The sequence below is a fragment of the Tenebrio molitor genome, chromosome 8 (assembly GCF_963966145.1).
Source record: "Tenebrio molitor chromosome 8, icTenMoli1.1, whole genome shotgun sequence".
Classification (NCBI taxonomy): Eukaryota; Metazoa; Arthropoda; class Insecta; order Coleoptera; family Tenebrionidae; genus Tenebrio; species Tenebrio molitor.
Window position 1 is genome coordinate 10,919,831 of NC_091053.1, and position 23,414 is coordinate 10,943,244.

General features: G+C 34.6%; 1 protein-coding gene and 1 long non-coding RNA gene across 5 annotated transcripts in view; both read right to left on the bottom strand.

The window, feature by feature from the left end:
• Nucleotides 1-1,877: 1,877 nt before the first annotated feature.
• LOC138137149 (micronuclear linker histone polyprotein-like) overlaps nucleotides 1,878-23,414 on the bottom strand; it is a 54,156-nt gene continuing 32,619 nt past the window's right edge. For 2 of the 4 annotated variants that reach the window (XM_069056466.1, XM_069056464.1), the window contains 3 exons: nucleotides 3,552-3,710; nucleotides 3,329-3,502; nucleotides 3,032-3,274 (listed from right to left, as the gene is read on the bottom strand). In XM_069056466.1, coding sequence (XP_068912567.1) covers nucleotides 3,138-3,274; nucleotides 3,329-3,502; nucleotides 3,552-3,710 — 470 coding nt within the window. In that variant the 3' untranslated portion in view covers nucleotides 3,032-3,137. Of the gene's footprint in view, nucleotides 2,079-2,130; nucleotides 3,275-3,328; nucleotides 3,503-3,551; nucleotides 3,711-3,757; nucleotides 4,046-4,092; nucleotides 4,255-4,308; nucleotides 4,651-4,698; nucleotides 5,379-23,414 lie in introns of those variants that run through there. The other 2 variants (XR_011161576.1, XR_011161575.1) reach the window with 2 other exon arrangements.
• On the bottom strand, nucleotides 6,304-15,138 carry LOC138137162 (uncharacterized). Its single transcript, XR_011161599.1, has 3 exons — nucleotides 9,174-15,138; nucleotides 7,384-9,116; nucleotides 6,304-7,323 (listed from the first exon to the last, which is right to left on the bottom strand). It is a non-coding gene; the product is annotated as an uncharacterized lncRNA (long non-coding RNA).

A 23,414-nucleotide genomic window follows, 5' to 3' on the forward strand; every position in this document is an offset into this window, starting at 1 on the left:
GAAATGCGACTTTCCTATTGGTTACTTTATTTTTCTACTTACACTAGAGAAATGTGCAATATTACAGTGTTCTGTAATCTGTACTGTCAATCAGGTCCAAGCTGCCATTTTTGTTTCATCGTGTCTTAGTTCTCCTTTCGCGTTTTGTGTCTGTTTTGTGTTGTGTCTGTTTATTTATTAAAAAAAAAACAGTTCTTAGTTCTTAGAGGTTAAGAAGTTTTTATATGTCAACAAGATGTCTCAATTTCGATCACCAAATAAACGGCGTAAGTTGGATTTATGCTAACAGCAAGTAACAGTCTTTTATTAATGCATATTTATAGCAAATTTCTCACAAGCCGAGAAAGAAATGATCGTATTTCGTGGGATCTCCAAGGATTTTGCCGAGATAACCAAGACGGCTCAAATGGAAAAAAACTGCAGATTATACTGGTATTGATTTTTGAGTTTTTTTTTTGTTGTATCACAGCTTAATTATTTTGTGTTGAAGGTTGTGGATTTAGAACCATTCAACGATACTTGGCGGAAGAAAAGAAGTGTGCCCAATTAGAGGCACCGAAGAAACCTGATAGGAAATGTATGATTCAATTGGATGAACATCAAAAATATCTCATTCAAAAAACAGTGCACTCATTTTTCTGGAATCTAGAATCACTGCCTATATGTATAAAATTAAGCCTTTTCCTTTTCTCTGGCAAGATACATGGTTATTATAAATTATTGTAGTCGAAGCAGGCCATGTTCATGTTATGAAATTTTTGCCGCTTTCATGTGAACTGTCAATTTTTGTCAATGTCATTGTAATTTTTTTTAGGCGAAATGTGCGGTGATGATTATTTTATTTTATTTTTGTTTAAATTAACGATTGAATCCAAAAGTATCGATTTGTTTTGTACCCAATTTAACTCGTGTATGTATAAAATAAAAAATGTTGTACATATAATATTTGTTGTCACTATTTCCACGAGTTTATTCATAAACTTTTTTTTATTATACCTGAATCATAATCCCTGTTTTTGACACTAAAATGCGTGCGAAAAAGGGCCTTTAAAACACTAAAGCTTTAAGGGTTGCTTAGGTAACAACAAATTCACCTACATTTTGAACAATCATAAATAGACATTTATAGAAAAGTTATAATAGCAACGAAACAACAACAATTGACCATTTCTATATCAACGATTAATGACACTGATTACTTGGGAAAAGGTATTTCAATTTACTTTTTTTGTTATAATTTTTAGATTTTAGTGCAGGTATAATAAAAAATAGCGTATGATACACGTTTATAAGGGCCTTTAAAGCACTTGCGACGTTAAAAGCACTCCGCTACGCGTCGTGCTCTTAAACTCTTCGCGCGTGCTTTAAAGGCTTCCTTATAAGCTTGTATCATAATATACTATTGTTTACATTTTACAAATTATACAAAAATTAAACCATAAACATGAGTTTTAATATGCAACCACAAATACTGATCCCCCTAGATAATATGCAACCAAAAATACAAAGAATTCCTGCATCCTGCTAAAAATCTTAGCTATGTGATTCTACCTTTCGGAGATGCGCACGCACGCGCCTACCAGGAAAAAATAGACTATAGTACGGTGCGATCAATTAAAAAATAAATCGAGTCGGCGTGTTACCTATGGCAACCCATGCCATAGCATAGGCTCCAAAGCAAACACGATTTATTTTTTAAATGATCGCTCGGTATATTATGAATCTTATTAACATTTTTTACAAACTCTAAAAAACTCACTTGCCACTTTCTGCTAAATTTTAGTATACATACATCCAAAAATCCATCCAATGTTTTCATTCATTTTTTTTTTTTTATGAAAGAAAGTGCTGTTTTTTTAATCAAAATTTTTTTCTAAAGTAGGTACATATTGCGTAAGTGTAGGACTGCTTCCTGCCAAAATTTTGTGTGCCCCGGATTTTTCTAAACTCCACAAGCAAGAGGTTTCTCGCAACGTGGGCGAAATGTCCCTCCCTCCAGATTATTATCAAAAAGTTTGTCAAAAAAGTTATTGTTTTTGCAGTTCCCAAGTCTTCATCATTTAGGTTTGTTCTACCTGCTAGTTAAAATATATTATTAGATTATTAACAACAATTGTTATTAGAAATTACCACAGTTAACTAATAGCGTGATAGTTGAATTAATAATGATTATGACGACTCAAAACTTGAGTTGCATAGGACATCTTTTGGATCTTATCTGCATGTCCGTAATTTTGTGGAGGGCTCTTAATTCGCCCCACGCTGAATCATAAAGATAAACCTTCACTATATGGTCCAATTTCACACTTAAAATTTCTTCGTTTACTTCCCAAACCAAATCTTTTGTTATCCTATAATTTCTAATTCCTTTAATAAGATATGGTGTATCAAATAATGGTGTAATCTCTTGGTCTTGAAGTATTATTTTTCTTTCAATTTGTTGACTGTTTTCTATATACATTTTGCTTGATTCTCTCAACAACAAATTTAGCAATCTTAGCAGCGGTACTACATTATTTGTGAACGTGACACAGCCTCATTTTGAATTACAAGATAGTGACATAAAGATTGACACTGCTTTGACTGATTTTTAGATTATTGAGATTACTTTGAGTTTAAATTTTTGACTTTTTAAAACATTTGCGCCCTCTTGCGGTGTGGTGAGGGTGCGCTAAACGATTTTCCAAAAATTTATTAGGGACTTTTCATTCTATAGTATTTTATTTTCTCTATGACTATCCATAACATACTTCATACGAAGCGCATTTTAATGGAATTGGAATGGCCATAACATAGTTTAATGAAGTTGGTCATGGTAGTTCATGGCACTGACCTCTATAGAGGTCAGTGGTTCATGGTTTGCTTTCTAGGAACACTTTTATTTTGAAATTGAAACGGCCATGTATACACGTCTAGTGTATATCGATACAGTTGGCCATGCCTCTACACGTAGTGTGTTGATCTAGTTACCTTAGGGATATCGTGTTAGTAGCGCCATCTTACGGGTGGTAGTATTACAAATAGATCACGATTATAAAGAACGTAAAGGTCTCTTTTAATAATAAAATGTGTACAAAATTGTTGTTAAACAAAATAAAAATAACGATATATTAAAAGTACGATATAGAATTAAGAATTCAGGGAAAAGAATCCAACCACGAATCAACGGAGTATAAGTTTCTTTTGTCAAAAAGAGATGTGGAACTTGTTGATGCCAGTGTATTAGTTTTTTCTAACACAGGACTTGCATCTTGTGTTCCTGAACCACCCTTCCCTGAAATATCAACGCCACAATTGTAAACAGAAATATTTTTTTTTTATAATTTACCATTTCTAGACTTCAAATCCAAACTCTTGGCCCTTTTCCTAGATGGGTTTTTGGACAATCTTTTACATGCTTGACTACTCTGTCTACTTTTATTTACTACAGTGCCCAAAGTGACATTTTCTTGTGATGAAGTTGGTACTGTAGAATTTAAGGAAGCCTTGCCACTATTCCTACCTGAATATACATAGTGAGACAATAATCCTCCACATCTTTATGCTTATACCTCTCTTGCTGGAAATACCACATGAACTCCTAGATTTTCTTTTCACTGTTCTTTGCTTTGCACTCAGTGATTTATTTAATCTTTCTGGTAATGGTGTAAATGTTGCAGCTGCTAACTTTAAATCAACATATTCCAACCTATCACTAAACACTTCTCTATCTAATTAAAAAAAAAGTAGTGAAAATAAAACAGTGTGTATATTTTACCATCGATTTGTAAACGCTGTGATCTCCTTGGTTCTGATTTACCCAAACTCTTCTCTGGAGGTTTAGTATTTTCTTGATCATCTGTATTTAGTTCTACTTCTGTACTGGAACATTGATTATCACTTTTTCCATTAGAAACTACTTTTTTCTTTGCTTTTACACATCTTTTTTTTAATTTTTTCAATTCTGAACTATTATTAACTTCATGAATCTGTGTTTGTGAAGGTGTGTCATCGATACCAAGAGAACCATTATGTTTTTGAATATTATCACTTTTCAATACTTCATCTAATAAAAAAATATGTAGTTAAAATAAAACAGTGTGTACATTTTACCCTTGATTTGTAAGCGCTATGACCTCCTAGTTTCCAATTTATCCAAACTAAATATTTTCTCTGGAATTTCAGTATTTTCTTCATAATCTATATTTACTTCCACTTGTGTATTGGAATGTTGACTCTTCTTTTTTATTTTATCACAAAACACATCTTTTTTATCTAAAAAAAGATATTAGTACTAATAGTTAAATTAAAACAATGTGTACATTTTACCCTTTATTTGTAAATACTGTGACCTCCTCAGTTCTGATTTATCCAAACCAAATCTCTCCTCTAGAGTTTCAATATTTGCTGCATCATCTATATTTAATTCTGCTTGTGTACTGGAATATTGGTTATCCTTTTTTCCTCTAAAAACTACTTTCTTCTTTGCTTTTACACCTCTTTTTTTTAATTTCTTCAATTCTGAACCATTATTATCTTTATGAACCTGTGTTTGTGAAGGTTTGTTACCAATATGCCTTCTAAGATTTTCACTTTTAAATAAACTGTAGCTTTTTATTAAAACAATTTTAACCATTGCTATGTTATTTTTGTACCATTTACCATGAACACCTGAAAAATTTGTTAACAGTAAGAAGTCAGCATTTCTGCATGTTATACCATCAATTAAAGTCTCTGAATACTTTTCAATTCTATTCAGCATTCCTAGCATAAAAATAAAAGATTCTTTTGGAGTTAGATCTGTATCTTCCACTTGTTCAAAAGTCATATCTTCATAAACACGGTCTTCATTGTTGTTACCTGGATCAACCTGTGTGTTTTCGAAGTCATGATCTCTTTGATTATTTAATCTACCACCAGTTTGATTATTTGCTTGATCTGGACGATTTGCCAGGTCCAGTAAAAACTCACTTGAAGATACATCATTTGGGTTGTCTTCATTATTTGGGTGAAGAGCTATGACATCAAAGTGATGATTATTTAATCGAGAACCAGTTTGAGAAGTTCCTTGATCCAGTGAAAATTCACTTAAATCCGATCTGTCGCGAAGTGTTACAATACGACTGTGGCGATTTAATTGGGGAGACAGACTATCGTTCGATTTGCTCCAATCGTTCATTTTCTCGTTTCAAATAATTTGTCAACTGCTCACGATATTTTAAAACTGAACGTGTAAGTTTCGGCAAAATGTTTAGATTGTGCTCCAGAAAAAAAATGTGATAAAAAAAATAGTTTTAATTTGTAAATAACGCGCAATAAAATTAATCTCACTTTATAACCTATATTACTGTTTGGCGCTTAAACCTTAACCGTGCCTTAAATCATCAACCGCCAACCTGTTAATTCGTTATAGTTACCAATAGTCCAATAGTTACCAACTTACCAAGTACCAACTACCAACGTGACAAAACAAAAAGTATAAAGATTTTGACGCTTTTTAAAGTTTTTATTTGATAAAATAAACACACACGTGTAATTTGTATGTACATCAGTGCTTTTATATACATAAAATTGCATTTAATTTACAGTAATATACAAGACTTAAAACTAAATGTCCACAGGTCGAGATCAAAACTTTTAAAAGCACTCCGCTACGCGTCGTGTTTTAAAGGCTTCCTTATAAACAATATTGTACAATGAAGGACATGGAATCCTGGGCAGTCTGTTATTGTCGTTTCAAAAAGTGACAATGTAAATGCACTTTTACCGTCATTATGATTGATATTTTCAAAAAAACTGTCAAATTAACTTAAGCTTGGTTATGAGTAGCTAAGGTATGGTTTAGAAATGTTGACAATGAATGACACATCTGCCCAGTTTTCCGTGTCCCCAATAGTAAAACAATACTCGTAAAAAAATAAAATAAATACAAATTCCAATATTAATAAGATAACCTATCCCACCTCCACCCGGCGGCACGGCAATTTTGCCGGAGTACATACACTATTACGGATAATACTATCAAGTAATAGTGCAGTGCTTATCAACATAATTACCGGCGTCTCGCCTCCGCATTGAGATAACCGCTTTTGAATTCAAAACTAACCGCCAATGAAAGCTATAGAATTACCGGCGTTCGGTACCGTCGGCGACCGCTTGGGGGCGTGGGTGAAAGTCGACAGGGGATGAACGGCCATGTTTTTTTTTTGACCGCAGAGTAGTACAGAAGTACCGTGTATTTTTCTGTGTGCTAATTGTGCGATTTTAGTTGTTTTTTATTGAACTGTGCTAAATGTTGCTGTCCAACTTCTGTTTTGAACTAGGTATGTGTTTGGGGTACTAAAATTAATTCTGCTTCGCGCGAAATGTAGTTTAACAATAATAAGACACAAATGGGTCGCACGTGGGTTTCCACCATGTTTTACAAAATCCACATTTATCTCGACCATCCTCATGTATTGTGTTTTTAACATTATAAGCTTGCGAAGGAGCGTAAGGCAGCCTGGTTCTAGTTTTGCTAAATTTATAAAATTGACGGATCACGTTTCCTTTTGTTGTCAAAGCAGGTTTTACAATTCACTAATTTTCCTAAAAGAAAATGACTCCAAGTTTTTAGCGTGGGTCTGTGGCTTTCACTTTTTATCAGCGCACTCCCTCACTTTGATCCCCTTCTAATTATTCCGAGTGTCGCTTTTGGTGTAACAAGTATTTATTTATTGCTTAACATTTTAATCAAAATTTGAAAGTTTCCACTGTCCATCCCGGTAGCAACCAATTGGGTTTATATTTCAGGTATCTGCGCGGGCTTTTTCCTTTACCAGGGATCTTCTACATTTAGGTATTTTCATCGTTTAGTCCCGGGGCGCCCTCCATATTATTCAAGGAGGGGCCCCTTGTCGATGATCCGGCTCTAATAGGCTAGGGTCGACTGGACTGTGTTTTTTTGTTTTATTGTTATGTATGTGTTATTGGTTGTTACCACTTTTCCATCCCAAACTGAAAGTGTTCTTAGATTACTCCGTCAACAAAGTTTGTCGCGGTTTCGTTTACATTTTCCAGTTGCTGTAAATGTCAATTCTTCCTTATCGCGAGGGTCTCTCTCTGTTTGAGGGGTCTAGTTGCTCCTAACATCCAATCGTTGAACACGACCCCGCGGCCGCTCGTTTAACATGTTGTGCCCCAAGAGAGACCCGAAAACCATAACGCTTGGCGGGGCTTGCTGAATGCTGGTCCGCAACGTCGCTCATGGTGTAAGTTGAATCCGAGTTCCTTGGCACAGAACTTCCGAAATGGTAATCTGTTCTCGAAGTTTGTGGTACTTGACAAGCGTCGTTTGTTTTTGCTCTGAAATAGTCATATTCAATTCAACCGATGAACTTAGAGTACCTCAATTTGTTGACTTACGTAAAGCAGTTAGGATTTTTCCCCTTGGCACTAAATCACGGGTAGGCGGGAAATGATAAAGTCGTAAGGATAGGTACCGCAGACCTCCGGACCACCCAAAGCCACTCATTCCTTCTATAGCGTATCTGCCGTATTTTGTAAATTAACTTGGAAAAGAAAAAAAAGAACATGCTGAAGTTCTCGCCTAGTGCCCGCTCTCGCTCGAACGGTCCGAAGTAACTGTTTTGTTTGTAATGTACGTGACCCTCCTGTTTTTTCTGAATTTGAATTGTGTTGTTGATGAAATCAGTTTGCTCAATTCTCACTAACTGTCCCGTCCACGTTGTCACTTCGGACTTGTTCGTATCTTCAGGAGAGGTTTTAGCGGAGCCTCATTCGGGGGTCTGGGAGAATGGCCAGAGCTCACCATTTTCCTAGAATTCTAAATGAGTAGTCTTCTCACATTTGAGGAGACTTGGGTGCCCTCTCCCGAGACGTTTTATTAGTCATGAATCCCGGCGTTAACGAAAATCATAACTTTGAATAAATAGCTGGTTTTAATTATTGTGTTGTTTTATTTGCACTCTTCTGTGTGGTTCACAAACCCTGTTGGAACGAATCTCATAATGTTTAATTTGTATAAAAAAAAAACACAACGTAGGGAAATTAACGAGGTACGATCACGCGCTCTTGGCCATTTTTGAATTTCGCGGGTGTTATTTTCATTGCGTATGTTGGTAAAAAAAAAAAAATGAGATGGCCGATTGGTGGGAATTTTGAATTACCCACTTGGTTCATCACAGCATTTTGACTTTTTTGTGTTTTATGTTCTGTGTCAATGTTAAGGAATTTCCTCACGATGTGACATGAGTATAATAATATACCTTTTTGAATTTCAACCACCAATGTGTTCTCTAAGTCCAAAATTTTTAAATTTTTAAAAAGAGATTGGGGTACTATTCCTGTTGCTGAAATTATAAATGGTAAAATCGAAATTTTTTCTAAACACCAAAGATTTCTCATAGCAACGGAGAGTTCTAAATATTTATTAATTTTTGTATTATATGTCTGTGTTATATTGTGTGAATTTGGAACAGCTATATCTAAAAGATATGCTTGCTTTTGTTGTTTATTTAAAATAATAATGTCTGGTCTGTTATGCTGAATGTGAATGTCAGTTAAAACTGTCCGATCAAAATATAATTTGTAATTGTCATTTTCTAAACAACTTTCTGGTTTATAAATGTAATGTGGTTGTGTATCCTTTAATAAATTGAATTTAACTGCTAAATTCATGTGTAAACCGCATATGTGTTTTTTATAATTTCTTGTATTTATAACACGATCTTGTATTGCAAATATAAAACCCTCAGTCTCAGGATGAATATTTGATTTTTTAAGCCATGCATGAGAAGCTTTAGATAATAATATTAATAAGATAATTGGATTCATCTCTTACTTTGAGTGGGAGTGGTAAACAAAGAAGTCCTCACCATCTTGGTCTGTGGTAAGTAAAGAGCGATCAAATTAATTTGTAATCGAGTCATCCATGGATTTGAATCCGTATGTCTTTTAGATTGATATGTCCAGATCTAACCTTTGTTTTTTGTTCAAGAAACGACATACGATTTCGGATTCATGGATAACTCGATTACAAATTAATTTGATCGCTGGATATGTCTTTTCTGGCTCTTCCACAGACCAGGATTCAGGAGAATGCCCAATGATGGTAGGAGGTAAAGCTCGAAGCGCATCTAAATTAAAATAAGTATCAATTAGGTATTTGAACTATAACATAAAAACAGACCTACCTTTTATTTTTTCAGGAGTAACATACATATTTATATTCTTCCTGAAGGTGACTGAAGCAGTCTTCTGTCTTGGAAGATTCCTTAACTTAAAAATTGAACACAAAAACACAAAATCTACATGTATTTTTCCACTTTCCACTAAATTGCGTCATGCCTCGCAACACTTTTCTGGGAATTACTAGGAAAGTGAATGCGATTGGGGATTTATCCAGGATGACCAACCATAGGAATTACTAAATTGTGTTGGTAGTAGCAAATTTTTTAATTTTTTTCTGTTTTTTTCTGATCTGAGCGCCATCTGTAGTTGCCGCAAAATATTAAACTTGATTCAAGGTCGTCTATTAGAGTGCCCTACCCCTGGATTGGATAGAATTTTAGAAGATGCAAGGAAGCAATGCAGTGAACAATTATCATGAGAATAGTATATTTCAAACCAAGGTAAGAAAGTGGTTTCTTGCAGACCGCAGGCAAAGATTATAAACCGAGTCGTAGACGAGGTTTGTAAGTGCCTAAAGTCTGCAAGGACACTTTCTTAACAAGGTTTGAATACAATTTTTCTCCCTACCGGTTAGAAATGTAGGCTGTGGATACCTCATTTGAGGTGAGAAAATTCAACTTTCTCGCTAAGGTAAGAAAGTTAATCATGAAATGTTTATGGTAAAACTGTACCAAAATACAAATGTCAAAAGTGAAATAAGTTATTGATAAATGAAAGCCAATTCAATGAAGTAAGTTGGTAGGTCAATCATATAATCTGGAAAATAAACAGATAAGCTAGGTAGGTAGATTACTTTACCCTGTTTATATCAAATTTTCGAACAAATCTCAAATCTTCAAATGCGATGACAAGTTAATTAAACAAATAACACAGCCTACTATTCAATTCTCAAAATTTTCGTTTTAATCACGAATATAACCATCTTTTTTGACTTTTTTCAACAAAGTTGGGCCGGTAGGGAAAAATAGTATATTTCAAACCAAGGTAAGAAAGTGGTTTCTTGCAGACCGCAGGCAAAGATTATAAAGCGAGTCGTAGACGAGGTTTGTAAGTGCCTAAGGTCTGCAAGGACACTTTCTTAACAAGGTTTGAATACAATTTTTCTCCCTACCGGTTAGAAATGTAGGCTGTGGATACCTCATTTGAGGTGAGAAAATTCAACTTTCTCGCTAAGGTAAGAAAGTTAATCATGAAATGTTTATGGTAAAAAAAAAAAAGTTAATTAAACAAATAACACAGCCTACTATTCAATTCTCAAAATTTTCGTTTTAATCACGAATATAACCATCTTTTTTGACTTTTTTCAACAAAGTTGTGCCGGTAGGGAAAAATAGTATATTTCAAACCAAGGTAAGAAAGTAGTTTCTTGCAGACCGCAGGCAAAGATTATAAACCGAGTCGTAGACGAGGTTTGTAAGTGCCTAAGGTCTGCAAGGACACTTTCTTAACAAGGTTTGAATACAATTTTTTTCCCTACCGGCACAACTTTGTTGAAAAAAGTCAAAAAAGATGGTTATATTCGTGTTATTTGTTTAATTAACTTGTCATCGAATTTGAAGATTTGAGGTTTGTTCGAAAATTTGATATAAACAGGGTAAAGTAATCTACCTACCTAGCTTATCTGTTTATTTTCCAGATTATATGATTGACCTACCAACTTACTTCATTGAATTGGCTTTCATTTATCAATAACTTATTTCACTTTTGACACTTTTGACATTTGTATTTTGGTACAGTTTTACCATAAACATTTCATGATTAACTTTCTTACCTTAGCGAGAAAGTTGAATTTTCTCACCTCAAATGAGGTATCCACAGCCTACATTTCTATCCGGTAGGGAGAAAAATTGTATTCAAACCTTGTTAAGAAAGTGTCCTTGCAGACCTTAGGCACTTACAAACCTCGTCTACGACTCGGTTTATAATCTTTGCCTGCGGTCTGCAAGAAACCACTTTCTTACCTTGGTTTGAAATATACTATTGTTTATTCATCGTTTAGGTAGTAGGAAGGTCTATCAAAAAGAGAAGAAAAAGGCGAGGTTGTCATTTAAAAAACAATGATGACGTCCTTGTGCAAAAATACATGACGTCATAAGTAAAATTTTTATGTCATAAGATGGCTAGCTAATTAAAAAATAACATTCACCTGTCCGAGCGTTTTCCTCAAAACATTAAATAACGCAATTATAAATTTTGTTCCTTACTTTATCACCACACTATTAAGTTGCACAAACAGGCTGCCAATTTTTTCGACTCCCGCCGTACTATTGTCAGTTCAACCACCATCATATGTATTATAATTCAGATTAGTAAATTTCAGAAAACACGAATTGCAATTCAGATTTGTCAATTGTATTTAGAAAGTGTTGATTGTAATTCAGATTTTTAACTTGTATTTCAGAAAGTTTTAATTATACCTAATTTAGAATAATAAATTCAATTTCAGAAAGCGTTAATAGTAATTCAGAATAGTAAATTCAATTTCAGAAAAAAAAAATTGAGAAAGCATCAATTATTGTATTCGGATCACTTGTTGGGTTGTATTTTCAATTCCGCCGGGGTCATTATCACTCGTAAAATATCCTGCATTGCCAACAGGATAACAAACTTTGGTTTCAGAAGTATATACCTACCTACCTATTTTGAGAATTTCATTTTTAAATCAGTAGAGGGAGTTGGAGAGGGCACGCACCCCCCACCACTTTTTTTTGACCTTGACCTCTAAGCCCCTCCCCCTGACCTTGATAACCCCACTACTTGACCTTGATATCCCCACTACTTGACCTAGATATCCCCACCACTTGACCTTGATAATTTCCCCCACCAGTTGACCTCGATATCCCCACCACTTGGCCTTGGAGTTCCCCCACCACTTGACCTCGATATCCCCACCACTTGGCCTTGGAATTTCCCCCCAACACTTGACCTCGATATCCCCACCACTTGGCCTTGATAAATTCCCCCGTTCCTGATAAAAATCTGTATAAATGTATATTCGTATGGTACGATTGGTTAAGTGTATTTGATAGGTAGTGATGGCTGGTAAAATGTGGTACCGAATGACGTGTAAAGGTTATGTGGTGTTGACGCAAAGGTTGTATTCGAAATTGGAGACAGAAAAGCTGTTTCTGACTAAAGATGTCATGTGTGAAGGGTGTTTCAAGGAAGATCTGAGCTGTAATGGTTTGAGAGGATCATCGGAGGAGAATGCAGAAAAATTTAATGGGTTTTGCATCGATATGGTGTGTGACAAGAATGAGTTACATGATTTATTGGAGAAATATGGACGAGAGTGTCGGAAATGTAATAAAATATTCTTTACGTTTGTTGAAATTAAACCGGAGGATACACATTTAAAGGAGTTTTTGTTTTTATAACTATTGTTGTAATCTATGAATAAATGAAAATTATTCTAAAGATGGTTTGTTTTAATGTATTATATTATGTATATAGGATGAATGTTTGTGGGAAAAGTGTCAGTTGATGGTGTTCGATTCACTCAACATAATGAAAGTATATAATATGTCCAATAGAAAAAAAAGATGTTAAACGTAAGGGTGTTGTCTTGAAGAAAGGAAGTGCTATAGTTAATAAATTGATTGATAAACTTCCGATAGAATTACATCTACCAGGATATAATTTTTGTGGTCCAGGTACAAAGTTGACAAAACGACTTGCTCGAGGTGATAGTGGTGTAAATTTGTTAGATTCGGCTTGTAAAGTTCATGATATAGCCTACTCCGAAACAACAGATTTAAATAAAAGACACGAAGCAGATAAAGTTTTAATTGAGAAAGCAAGAGAACGTCTCAAAGCAAAAGATTCTAGTTTTGGTGAAAAAGCAGCGGCAGCAACAGTGTTGGGTATAATGAAGGCTAAAGTAAAATTAGGAATGGGTTCACGGAAAAGAAGTAAAAGAAGCAAAAAAAGTAAAAGAGGTCGTATATTGGTTGCACCAAAAAGTGGTGGATTTTTACCATTTCTTCTTCCCCTGCTTGGGGCGTTTGGAGCGTTGGGTGTGTTAAAATTAGTTTATAATTGGTATCAAAATACTCTGTTTGCGATTTGCCGGCGCCATCTAGCGCACTTGTGTGGACATTGTAGTTGGTACTTGTACCACAGAATAACAGAAAATAAAACAGTTGAGAAACGTCCGTTGCACGTATTTTATTAGGTTATGGGCCCAGACCAGCCCAGACCCGCAAATCTAATAATTTCTCAAGTAATTTCTAGAAATCAATTTTCGTGTTGTGTGAAAAATGTCGACATCAAGCTACCTGGTCAACGTTCCGAAGTTAAAAGGACGTGAAAATTACGACGATTGGGCGTTCGCAGCAAGAAATTTTTTGGTGTTGGAAGGTATCGACATTGATGCGTTACCAGCCGATTTGAGTGAAGCTGATCAAAGAAAAGCGAAAGCGAAGCTCGTGATGACAATTGACCCTACGTTATATGTGCACATCAAGAATGAGAACACGGTAAGTGCCTTATGGAACAAGCTAAAACAGTTATTCGATGACTCAGGATACACAAGAAAAATCAGTTTACTTCGAACATTGATATCCATTCGACTCGACAACTGTGACTCCATGACAAGTTATGTGTCTCAAATGGTGGAAACAGCGCAAAGATTAAAAGGAACGGGTTTCGAAATCAACGAGCAGTGGATTGGTTCATTGCTATTGGCTGGACTTCCTGAAAAATTCGCACCAATGATAATGGCCATCGAACATTCGGGAATAGAAATCAGTGCTGACGTCATAAAAACAAAGTTGCTTGACATGAGTTCTGAGGTCGGAAGTACTGAAACAGAATCTGCGTTTTGGTCGAAACAGCGAACAAAAAACACCGACCGTGGCGGAAAACAAAAACAAACGCCAGATAAAACGGGTAAGCAGATAAAATGCTATAACTGTAAAAAAATTGGCCACTACAAAAACCAGTGTCCTGAATTGAAAGAGAGGCAAGCTAATGCTTTTAGTGCGGCTTTTCTAAACGGCAAATTCAGTACAGAAGATTGGTATGTAGACTCGGGAGCAAGTGCTCATATGACGCCAAATCCAGAAAAGTTACAGCGAGTTCGACAAGTGCACGAAATGAAAGAAATTATTATTGCAAATCAGATGTCTATGCCAGTCAAATGTGCCGGGGATACACAAATCACTACAAGAGTGAAGAATTCTCAGTTTGACATCACAGTGAGAAACATTTTATGCATTCCTAACCTCACAACAAATCTGTTATCAGTTAGCCAGTTGGTGGCGAATGGAAATACAGTATCGTTCAAGAAGAATATCTGTCACATCCATAATCAACAGAAAGTGCTAATAGGAGTAGCAGAATTGGAAAATGGGGTGTACAAATTGAACACAGTGAAGTCCGAGAAGGTGTTGGCAGCGACGGTGGTTCAGGCTACAGATGCAAAGACGTGGCATAGAAGACTAGGACACATCAACAGCAATGACCTTGAAAGAATGAAAGAAGGCGCTGTAGAGGGAGTATTCTACAACGAGAAAGCTGACATTCAGAAATCGAATTGTCAAGTGTGCTGTGAAGGAAAACAGACCCGTTTACCTTTTCCGTCGGCAAACCATAGAAGCAAGAAACTACTAGCAGTGGTACACTCAGATTTATGCGGACCGATGGAAACCAAGTCAATTGGTCAAGCTAAATATTTTCTCCTGTTTGTAGATGATGCCAGTCGAATGTCATTTGTGTACTTCTTGAAGGAGAAGAACCAGGCATTACAACGTTTCAAGGAATTTCGAGGTATGGTTGAGAACCAAACTGAATCAAAAATCAAAACATTGAGAACCGACAATGGAGGGGAGTTTTGTTCACAACAGATGGAAAGCTACTTGAAAGCAGCAGGAATTACCCATCAGAAGACCAACCCATATACTCCGGAGCAGAACGGTCTCTGTGAGCGTTTCAACAGGACAATAGTTGAACGTGCAAAATGTCTACTCTTTGAAGCTGAACTAGACAAAAGTGGGATAAGAAAGCGACCAAATACATTTTTGTAGGTTATCCAGAGAATGTGAAAGGATACAGACTCTACAACCCAAAGACGAGGCAAGTCACTACGAGCAGAGATGTGATAATCATGGAAAAGAATGAAATCAACTCGGACAAGTCTCAGATAGAAGTGAAGGAAAACGACAAAGTACCCGAGGTACAACAAGTGGAGGATGAAGACTCGACAGAAGAAGACAACACTGTTTCAGATCCGGATGATCCTACGTATGTCTGTGACACATCGAGCTCATATTCAACGAAAGATGATGCAAACCATACACTTTCTGAAGAAGAAATCCCTGCACGATCCAGCAAGCGTGAAAGACGACCGGTCAACAGGTACGGTTTGACAAACCTATGTGTGTTGGACGAATCGGAATCGTGTGGTGAAGAAATCACTTATGAAGAAGCGATGAAGGGGCCAGAAAAGGAGATGTGGAGACAAGCGATGAAGGAAGAGCTGAAGGCTTTCGAAGACAACCAAGCATGGGAATTGGTAGATGTGAAGAAGGCAGACAGAGTGGTACAGTGTAAGTGGGTTTTTAAGAAGAAATTTGAAAGTGACAACAAAGTGAGATTTAGAGCGAGACTAGTAGCCAAGGGGTTCACCCAAAAAGAAGGTGTGGACTACAAAGAAACCTATTCACCTGTTCTTAGATATTCAACTTTAAGATTGTTATTTGCTTTAAGTGTAAAACTCAAATTTACAATTACTCATTTAGATGTAACAACAGCATTCTTGAATGGTTACCTTGATGAAAATGTTTACATGCAAGTTCCACCAAATTTAGAATGTAAAAGTAATAGTGTACTAAAACTAAAACGTGCAATCTATGGTCTAAAACAATCTGCTAGAGCTTGGAACAAAAGAGTCGATGATTGTTTGTTAGAATTAGGCTATGTGAAGTCAAAATTGGAACCTTGTTTGTATAGTAAAAAATTTAGGAAGGAGCGGATAATAATAGCAGTTTTCGTAGATGATTTTTTCATTTTTTCTAATAGTGAAACCATGACAGATGAGTTGAAAAAGAGTTTAATGTCAAAATTTAAAATTAAAGATTTAGGACAACTGAAACAATGTTTAGGTATAAGGGTAAAAATGTATGAAAATGGCAGTATCTCCTTAGATCAAAAGCAATTTGTAGAATATATTTTGAAGAAATTTAACATGTCAGATTGTAAAGGTGCTGATACTCCCATAGATACAAATTTAAGATTAGAAAAGTCAGAAGATGTTTGTAAACAGTATCCTTACCAACAACTTATAGGAAGCCTTATGTACTTATCAGTGTTAACGCGCCCTGATATCTCATATAGTGTTAGTTATTTAAGTCAGTTCAATAATTGCTTTACGTCAGTCCATTGGAAACAAGCAAAAAGAATACTGAAATATTTGCAAAAAACTAAATCATATGGATTGATGTTTACTAATGATAATTGTAACTTGGAAGGTTTTGTCGATGCAGACTGGGCATCAAATGCAATAGATAGGAAATCCTACACCGGGTTTTGCTTCAAATTTTCAGGTGCTGTAATATCCTATGAATGTAAAAAACAGCAGACAGTAGCTTTATCGAGCACTGAAGCAGAATACATGGCGATTGCTGAAGCCTGTAAAGAGGCTATATATCTGAAAAATTTATTGTCAGAAATTGCAAGCTGTGACTATTCAATTGTTCTGTTTAACGATAACCAAGGTGCTCAGAGGTTGACAGAAAATCCTTTGTTCCATAAACGAACCAAGCACATTGATGTGCGACATCATTTTGTTAGAGAATCTGTTGCTAACAACCTGGTAAAGATAGTTTATCTGCCAACTTCTGAAATGCCTGCAGACCTGTTAACCAAAGGTTTACCTAGCGTAAGGCATAATTATTTTTTGAGTAAATTAGGGATTCAGAATATTGTTTAATGGTTGAAGTTCTTTTAGGTTCAGATTATTTTGATAAGTGGAGGTGTTAAAATTAGTTTATAATTGGTATCAAAATACTCTGTTTGCGATTTGCCGGCGCCATCTAGCGCACTTGTGTGGACATTGTAGTTGGTACTTGTACCACAGAATAACAGAAAATAAAACAGTTGAGAAACGTCCGTTGCACGTATTTTATTAGGGTGGAGGTGCAGCAGGAATCGCGACTGCTGTAAATAAGGCAAAATCCGATAAACAACTGTTGGAAGAAACTCAAAGACATAACAAAGCAATGGAAACCATTTCATCGATTACGAAAGGAAAAGGAATGCGTAAGAAAAGAAAAAAGCGTAGACAAGGAAAAGGACTATATGTTGGACCATATCAATGGTATCAAAAAAACTACCGATAAAATTACCACATCATGCATTGACTAATGTGGAATTATTACGGTATGTAAAAATATTAAATATACCAAATTTTAGAGGAATATTTATGCGTAACGGTTTACCAAAACGTATAAAATCCAAAGAAACCGGTATTATAAACTTGGATGATAAGAATGGACCTGGAACACATTGGACAGCATATATAAAATTAAAAAGTGAAATTTTATATTTTGATAGTATGGGAAACTTACTTCCTCCGAGAGAGGTAATACATTATTTTCAGAGTGATAAAAAACAGAACCGCATAAAATATAATTATGATAGATTTCAAAATTATGATACAAATAACTGTGGACATTTATGTTTAAAATTTTTATATGCTCATGCAGTATAAATAATATAATCATTTGAAGTTAAAGTGGTGAGAAAAAATGTTCTTCGTATTAACAGGTCGTTCGTCTATTTTATCGTCTGATTTTAATCCTCCAATTAATGCAAGTAATAAAAAGTGCACTTTGGGTTTAACGAACTTTGAAGTTTATAATTCAATACCTAATATTCAAGATGGATGTAATAAATTTTATTTTGGATATAAACAGTTCACAATACCAACAGGATGTTATCAACTACAAGATATAAATAAATATTTACAAGATGCTACAGGGAAATTGTTTCCAAAAAGTTTCCTGGACATTAAGGCAAATAATAATACTTTACATTGTCACATTAAAGCAACAGAAGATGTAGATTTTACGAAACCAAATACGATTGCACCTATATTGGGATTTGGGAAGAAACTGTTAAGAAAGAATCAATCACATGATTCGGATGAGATAGCAGATATAATGAAAATAAATTCTATATGTGTAGAATGTAACATAACTGTTAGTAGTTTTCAAAATCAGTGTAAATACAATTAGAAACATAACCCTTAAAATAAGAGATCAAGATGGTGAGTTGATCAATTTTAGAAACGAAACCGTAACTGTTGGTTTACATTTGAAGACGAATAATGAGTATTATTTTTAATAAATTATCAGTGAAGTGCAAACCGCATAAAAAGGAATACACAGTTCGAAGAAAAGTTAGTAGGAAGAGAAACTTGCAACGAGTATTAAGCAAGGAAAACAAACGGTTTTTAAAATCACTTGGGTTAACGTTGTTTGAAAATGTTGAACGTCAATGAAGGAGTTGTCATAGATGAATCGATTGCTGGATATAAGGTACAAACTCATGAATCTTATACATCTAGGTTTAATAATAATGATGAAATAAGAATTAATTACCTACCTGAAGATTTGGCTACATTACCTAGTGAAAGTTATATTTATTGTGAAGGTCTACTCGTAAAAGATGAGCCTGCTCAACCCCCCGCAACAACCACTAAATTTGTGAATAATGGAATATTAGATTTATTTAGTGAAATTCGTTTAGAAGTTAACGGACGCACAATAGATACAAATATAAAACCAGGATTAACAAGTACCATGAAGGGGATAGTATCATTTAATGCGAGTGAAAGTTTAAAATATCAAAACGCCGGATGGTTTCCTACGAGTGATAGTAAGATTGTCGAAAATGGAAAATTTAGTGCTTGTATTCCTTTAAAGATGATATTTGGATTTGCTGAAGATTATAAAAAAGTGATGGTTCAAACCGCTCAAGAACTAGTATTGATTCGAAGCAATAGTGATGTTGATGCTTTAATATCTACTTCTGATGAAAAAGCAAAAGTCATCATAAACAAAATAGCATGGAGAGTACCACATATAATACCTGGTTTAAGACAAGAAGCTGCGATGGCAGATTTGATTAAAAAAGGAAAAGACATACAGGTTGCGCATCGTACATGGGAATTGCATAGTTTTCCAGCATTACAAGATATAAGTAAACATTCGTATACGATTAAAACAGCAACCAAATTAGAATCTCCAAGATATGTTATTCTGGGATTTCAAACAAATAGAGCAGGTCAATTTAAGAAAAATAATAGTCAATTTGATAAGTGTCACTTTAACAATATCAGAATTTACTTAAATAATGAAAGATTTCCATATGAAAATGTGAATAATAACTTCAACAATAATCAGTATTCTACACTATATGAAATGTTTGCTCAATTTCGAACAAGTTATTATTTTGGAGAAAAAACAGAAACAGATATAACTCCCGAAGAGTTTAAAAACAAATATCCTTTAATTATTGTTGATTGCTCAAGACAAAAATTAGGTTTTCAAACGCAAGCAGTAACAGTACGAGTAGAATTTGATACTGGTACTCCAATGCCTGCCAACACTATGACACATGTTTTGTTGATTAATGATCGAATTTTTACATATAATCCGGCAACAAAAGCAGTAAGACAGATGTAAAACCAAAATACTTGTGTAGGTTAAGCGAATAATGTGTAAATGAAATAAATAATTCGAGAGAAGAATCTGCAGAGCAGTCTTATCAAGATGCTTGAAGAAGAACGTTGGGTGACCTGTCCTAAGAATGAAGGACACCGTTTAAAACTGAAACATTTGAATAGACATTTATGGCGGTGTAGAGGAGAGGAAACTAATCAAAATTTATCATATAATCATCATGATTATAATGAATTTTGTGATTCATCACATTCCTCAAATGATCATTTGCCACAACAATCAACACCACAACCACCACCACCCCAACAATCATCAACACCACAACAATCATCAGAGCTATCACATTCGGGAAATGGAACCCTAACTGGATCAAGCAGAAGAATTTTTTTTTTAATATAATATTAATGTAATAAAACAATGTATGTAATAATTAATGTTTTCTTATGTATAGAATAAAAGTATTATAAAAAATTAAGAATGTTTCATTTGAACATAATTAATAATAAAATTTAATGTCGTAAAGAGTAGAAAAGGCAGAGGAGGAAATTATAAGAATATAAAGACATAAAGCTGGATAATTTAAAAACATTTGTTACCAAACCAATATTCAGTGTAGTGTGTCCATCTAGAGTACGACTTGTGATAGAGTGCGAAAAAAAGTTGTATTAAGGATCAAAGAAATATGGTACTAATAGATATTCAAGGATTTAAAATTACCAATAATAAATTTATACCGAAAGAATTGGCAATTTTAAAAAATAATAAAATGGCTCATTACGTTTTTGCTCCTCCATTCCCATCTACATTACTACCAGATGATGTTCAATATCAAATAAAGTGGTTATCAAAAAATCATAATTGTATAAAATGGGATACTGGATTTGTACCGCATTGGAAATTTCAACAAATCTTAAAGAAAGTAATAAGCGATGGTGATTCAGTCCATGTCAAGGGTAAAGAAAAAGCAAAATTTATCGAAAAGTGTATTAAGATGCCGGTAATAGAATTACCAGAAACTCCTCGATTAGAATCATCCAAACCGATGTGTTTATTTCATATAAGCGAGAATTGTTATATAATAAATTGAAACAATAATATAAAAAATGTTTGTTATTTTCATTTTTCAATTATTCAATTATCACCAGGTGCCCAATTCTTGAATCGATGGAATTAATTCTCATTGGAAAAATAGGCAAATTTTCTCATGAGAAATGCAAAAGTGTATTCTGGACTTATGTCAGACGGATTGTTCCACTAATAATCCGGAGAATTATTTCACCTAGTGTTTATCATGGGAAAATAATTTTCTCGCGAGAAATTCGACTGTCAAATGTGACACTTTTGTTAATACATAATTGTTTGTAAAAGAAAAAAATGGAAGAATTCATTGCAATGCAAATAATGGTTGCCCAAGCACAAAGACTTTATCCGAAATTAGACCCGTTTAATCCAAATTGTCAACATATTGCATTTTTAAATTCTCATGTGAAATCATTTTCCAAACAGTTCAAGAATACAGATATGAGACATTTTAAATTCCACTGGGAATTCATTTATGGGAAAATATTCTCAAACGAATATTTTCCAGTGATTTCAAGAATTGGGCCCCAGTACGGGCGTAGCGGGTGTAGTTGTAATACAACGGTAAGGATGATTATGCAACCAACACAACAACTGACCGTTCCACTTCACTTGACCTATATTTGATTTTTCCCCCACCACATTCATTCCGCATTGCAAGGTAAAACATTTTTTTTATTATTTTAAAAAAATAATATAAAAAATGTTTTTTTTTGGGGAAAAAAAATTGTTTTTTTTGCTCTTTTTGCTTTTTTTCGCTAAAAAAACACAAAAAAAAACACTTTTTTATATTATTTTTTTAAAATAATAAAAAAATTTACCTTGACCTATAGAATGATTGTGGTGGAGAAAATCAAATATATGTGAACAAACTCGATGGATGGTCAGTTGTTGGTGTAATCTTGGTTGCAGCTGTTAACATGTATTTTCAAGAATATGACGGTGGTGATGATATTGTGCAGTGTCCCTACGATAAGTTCCACCGTTGTTTACGTCATAGAATGACGAAACATATGTGGAAATGCCATCGAAGGGAGTACGAAAGGGATCGGAATATTCGATATTTCGAATTGAAGCATAAAATCGAGCAACAACGATCCCAACAACTTCGTCCGGTGCAGCAACTCCCCCAACAGCCGCAGCAACTACCACAACAACCGCAGCAACTCCCACAACAACCGCACCAACCCCCACAACAATCGCAGCAACCCCAGCAAATTCAGGGGGAAGGGTTACAACCCCCTCATCAAGAACAACAGCAGCAGCAGCAAGAAGAATTCCAGCAGGTGCTACAACAACTGCAGCAATTGCTACCCCAAGAAGAGGAGGAATCTTGGGATAATTTAAATTATGCTACTTATATCCCACCATGCAAATGTAGATTTGTTAATAAATTATTATAATTATATATTTTAATTTTTTTAATTAATCCGACAATGCATAGATGTATTTATTTCCAACTAATAAACGTGACTGGTTAATTTGATCGTGGTGTTCAAACGCATAGTTGAAAGTAAAAACAATTTTTACTTCATGTTCATTCATGAACACTAACATATTTTAGAATACATTTTAACATAGTAATGTATCATAAAAAAATGTAAACAAACAAGGTAAGTAATTCTGAAATTATGAAATTATAAAAAAAATATAAAAGCGCCAGAGTTAGAAAATAATATATCATGATATATTTAAAATTTCAGAAATGTAATTTCAGATCATCAACCAATAGAGTTTTCAACAGATTTTCTCAAGATTCACGAAAAAGTTACAAGTTTAAAAAAAAACACAAAAAATCTAAATACATATCTCGGAAATGTTTGATGTGAGGAAATGTTTAAAGTATGGTTAAACATGTAAAACAAAACAAAAAAATCTAAATACATATCTCGGAAATGCTTGATGTAAGAAAATGTTTAAACATGTAAAACAAAACTTTACTTAACCTGACCTGACCCGACCTGACCTGACCTGACCTTGACCTTTGACCTGGCCTTGACCTCTCCCCCACTCCACTTCCCACCCAATTCGTTTTCCCTTAAAAATCATGAGCGTTCATGGGGAGCTTCATTCGTGTGGTGTGCTTGATCGTGTTAGTAAAAATGAAACGTGCGTTTGCTGATTTCTGTGGGTGCAGTGGTGACCAGGAGTGTAATAGTTGTGCTCGTCCTGGTACATCTCGCATCCGTAGTCCACCTGCAAATGTAAGTACGAATGATTCTCCACTTTTAAAAAGTCTTTTACATCCCAAAAGACTTTCTAAAATTATTATCCATTCTGACAAACTCATAAAGAAACCGCGAATTGAAACAATTATTATTGAAGACACTCAACCGGAAATTATTGAAATTCCGGATACACAACCCCAAATAATTGAAATTCCTGATACACAACCCCAAATAATTGAAATTCCTGATACACAACCCCAAATTATCGAAATTCCTGATTCACAACCCCAAATAATTGAAATTCCTGATA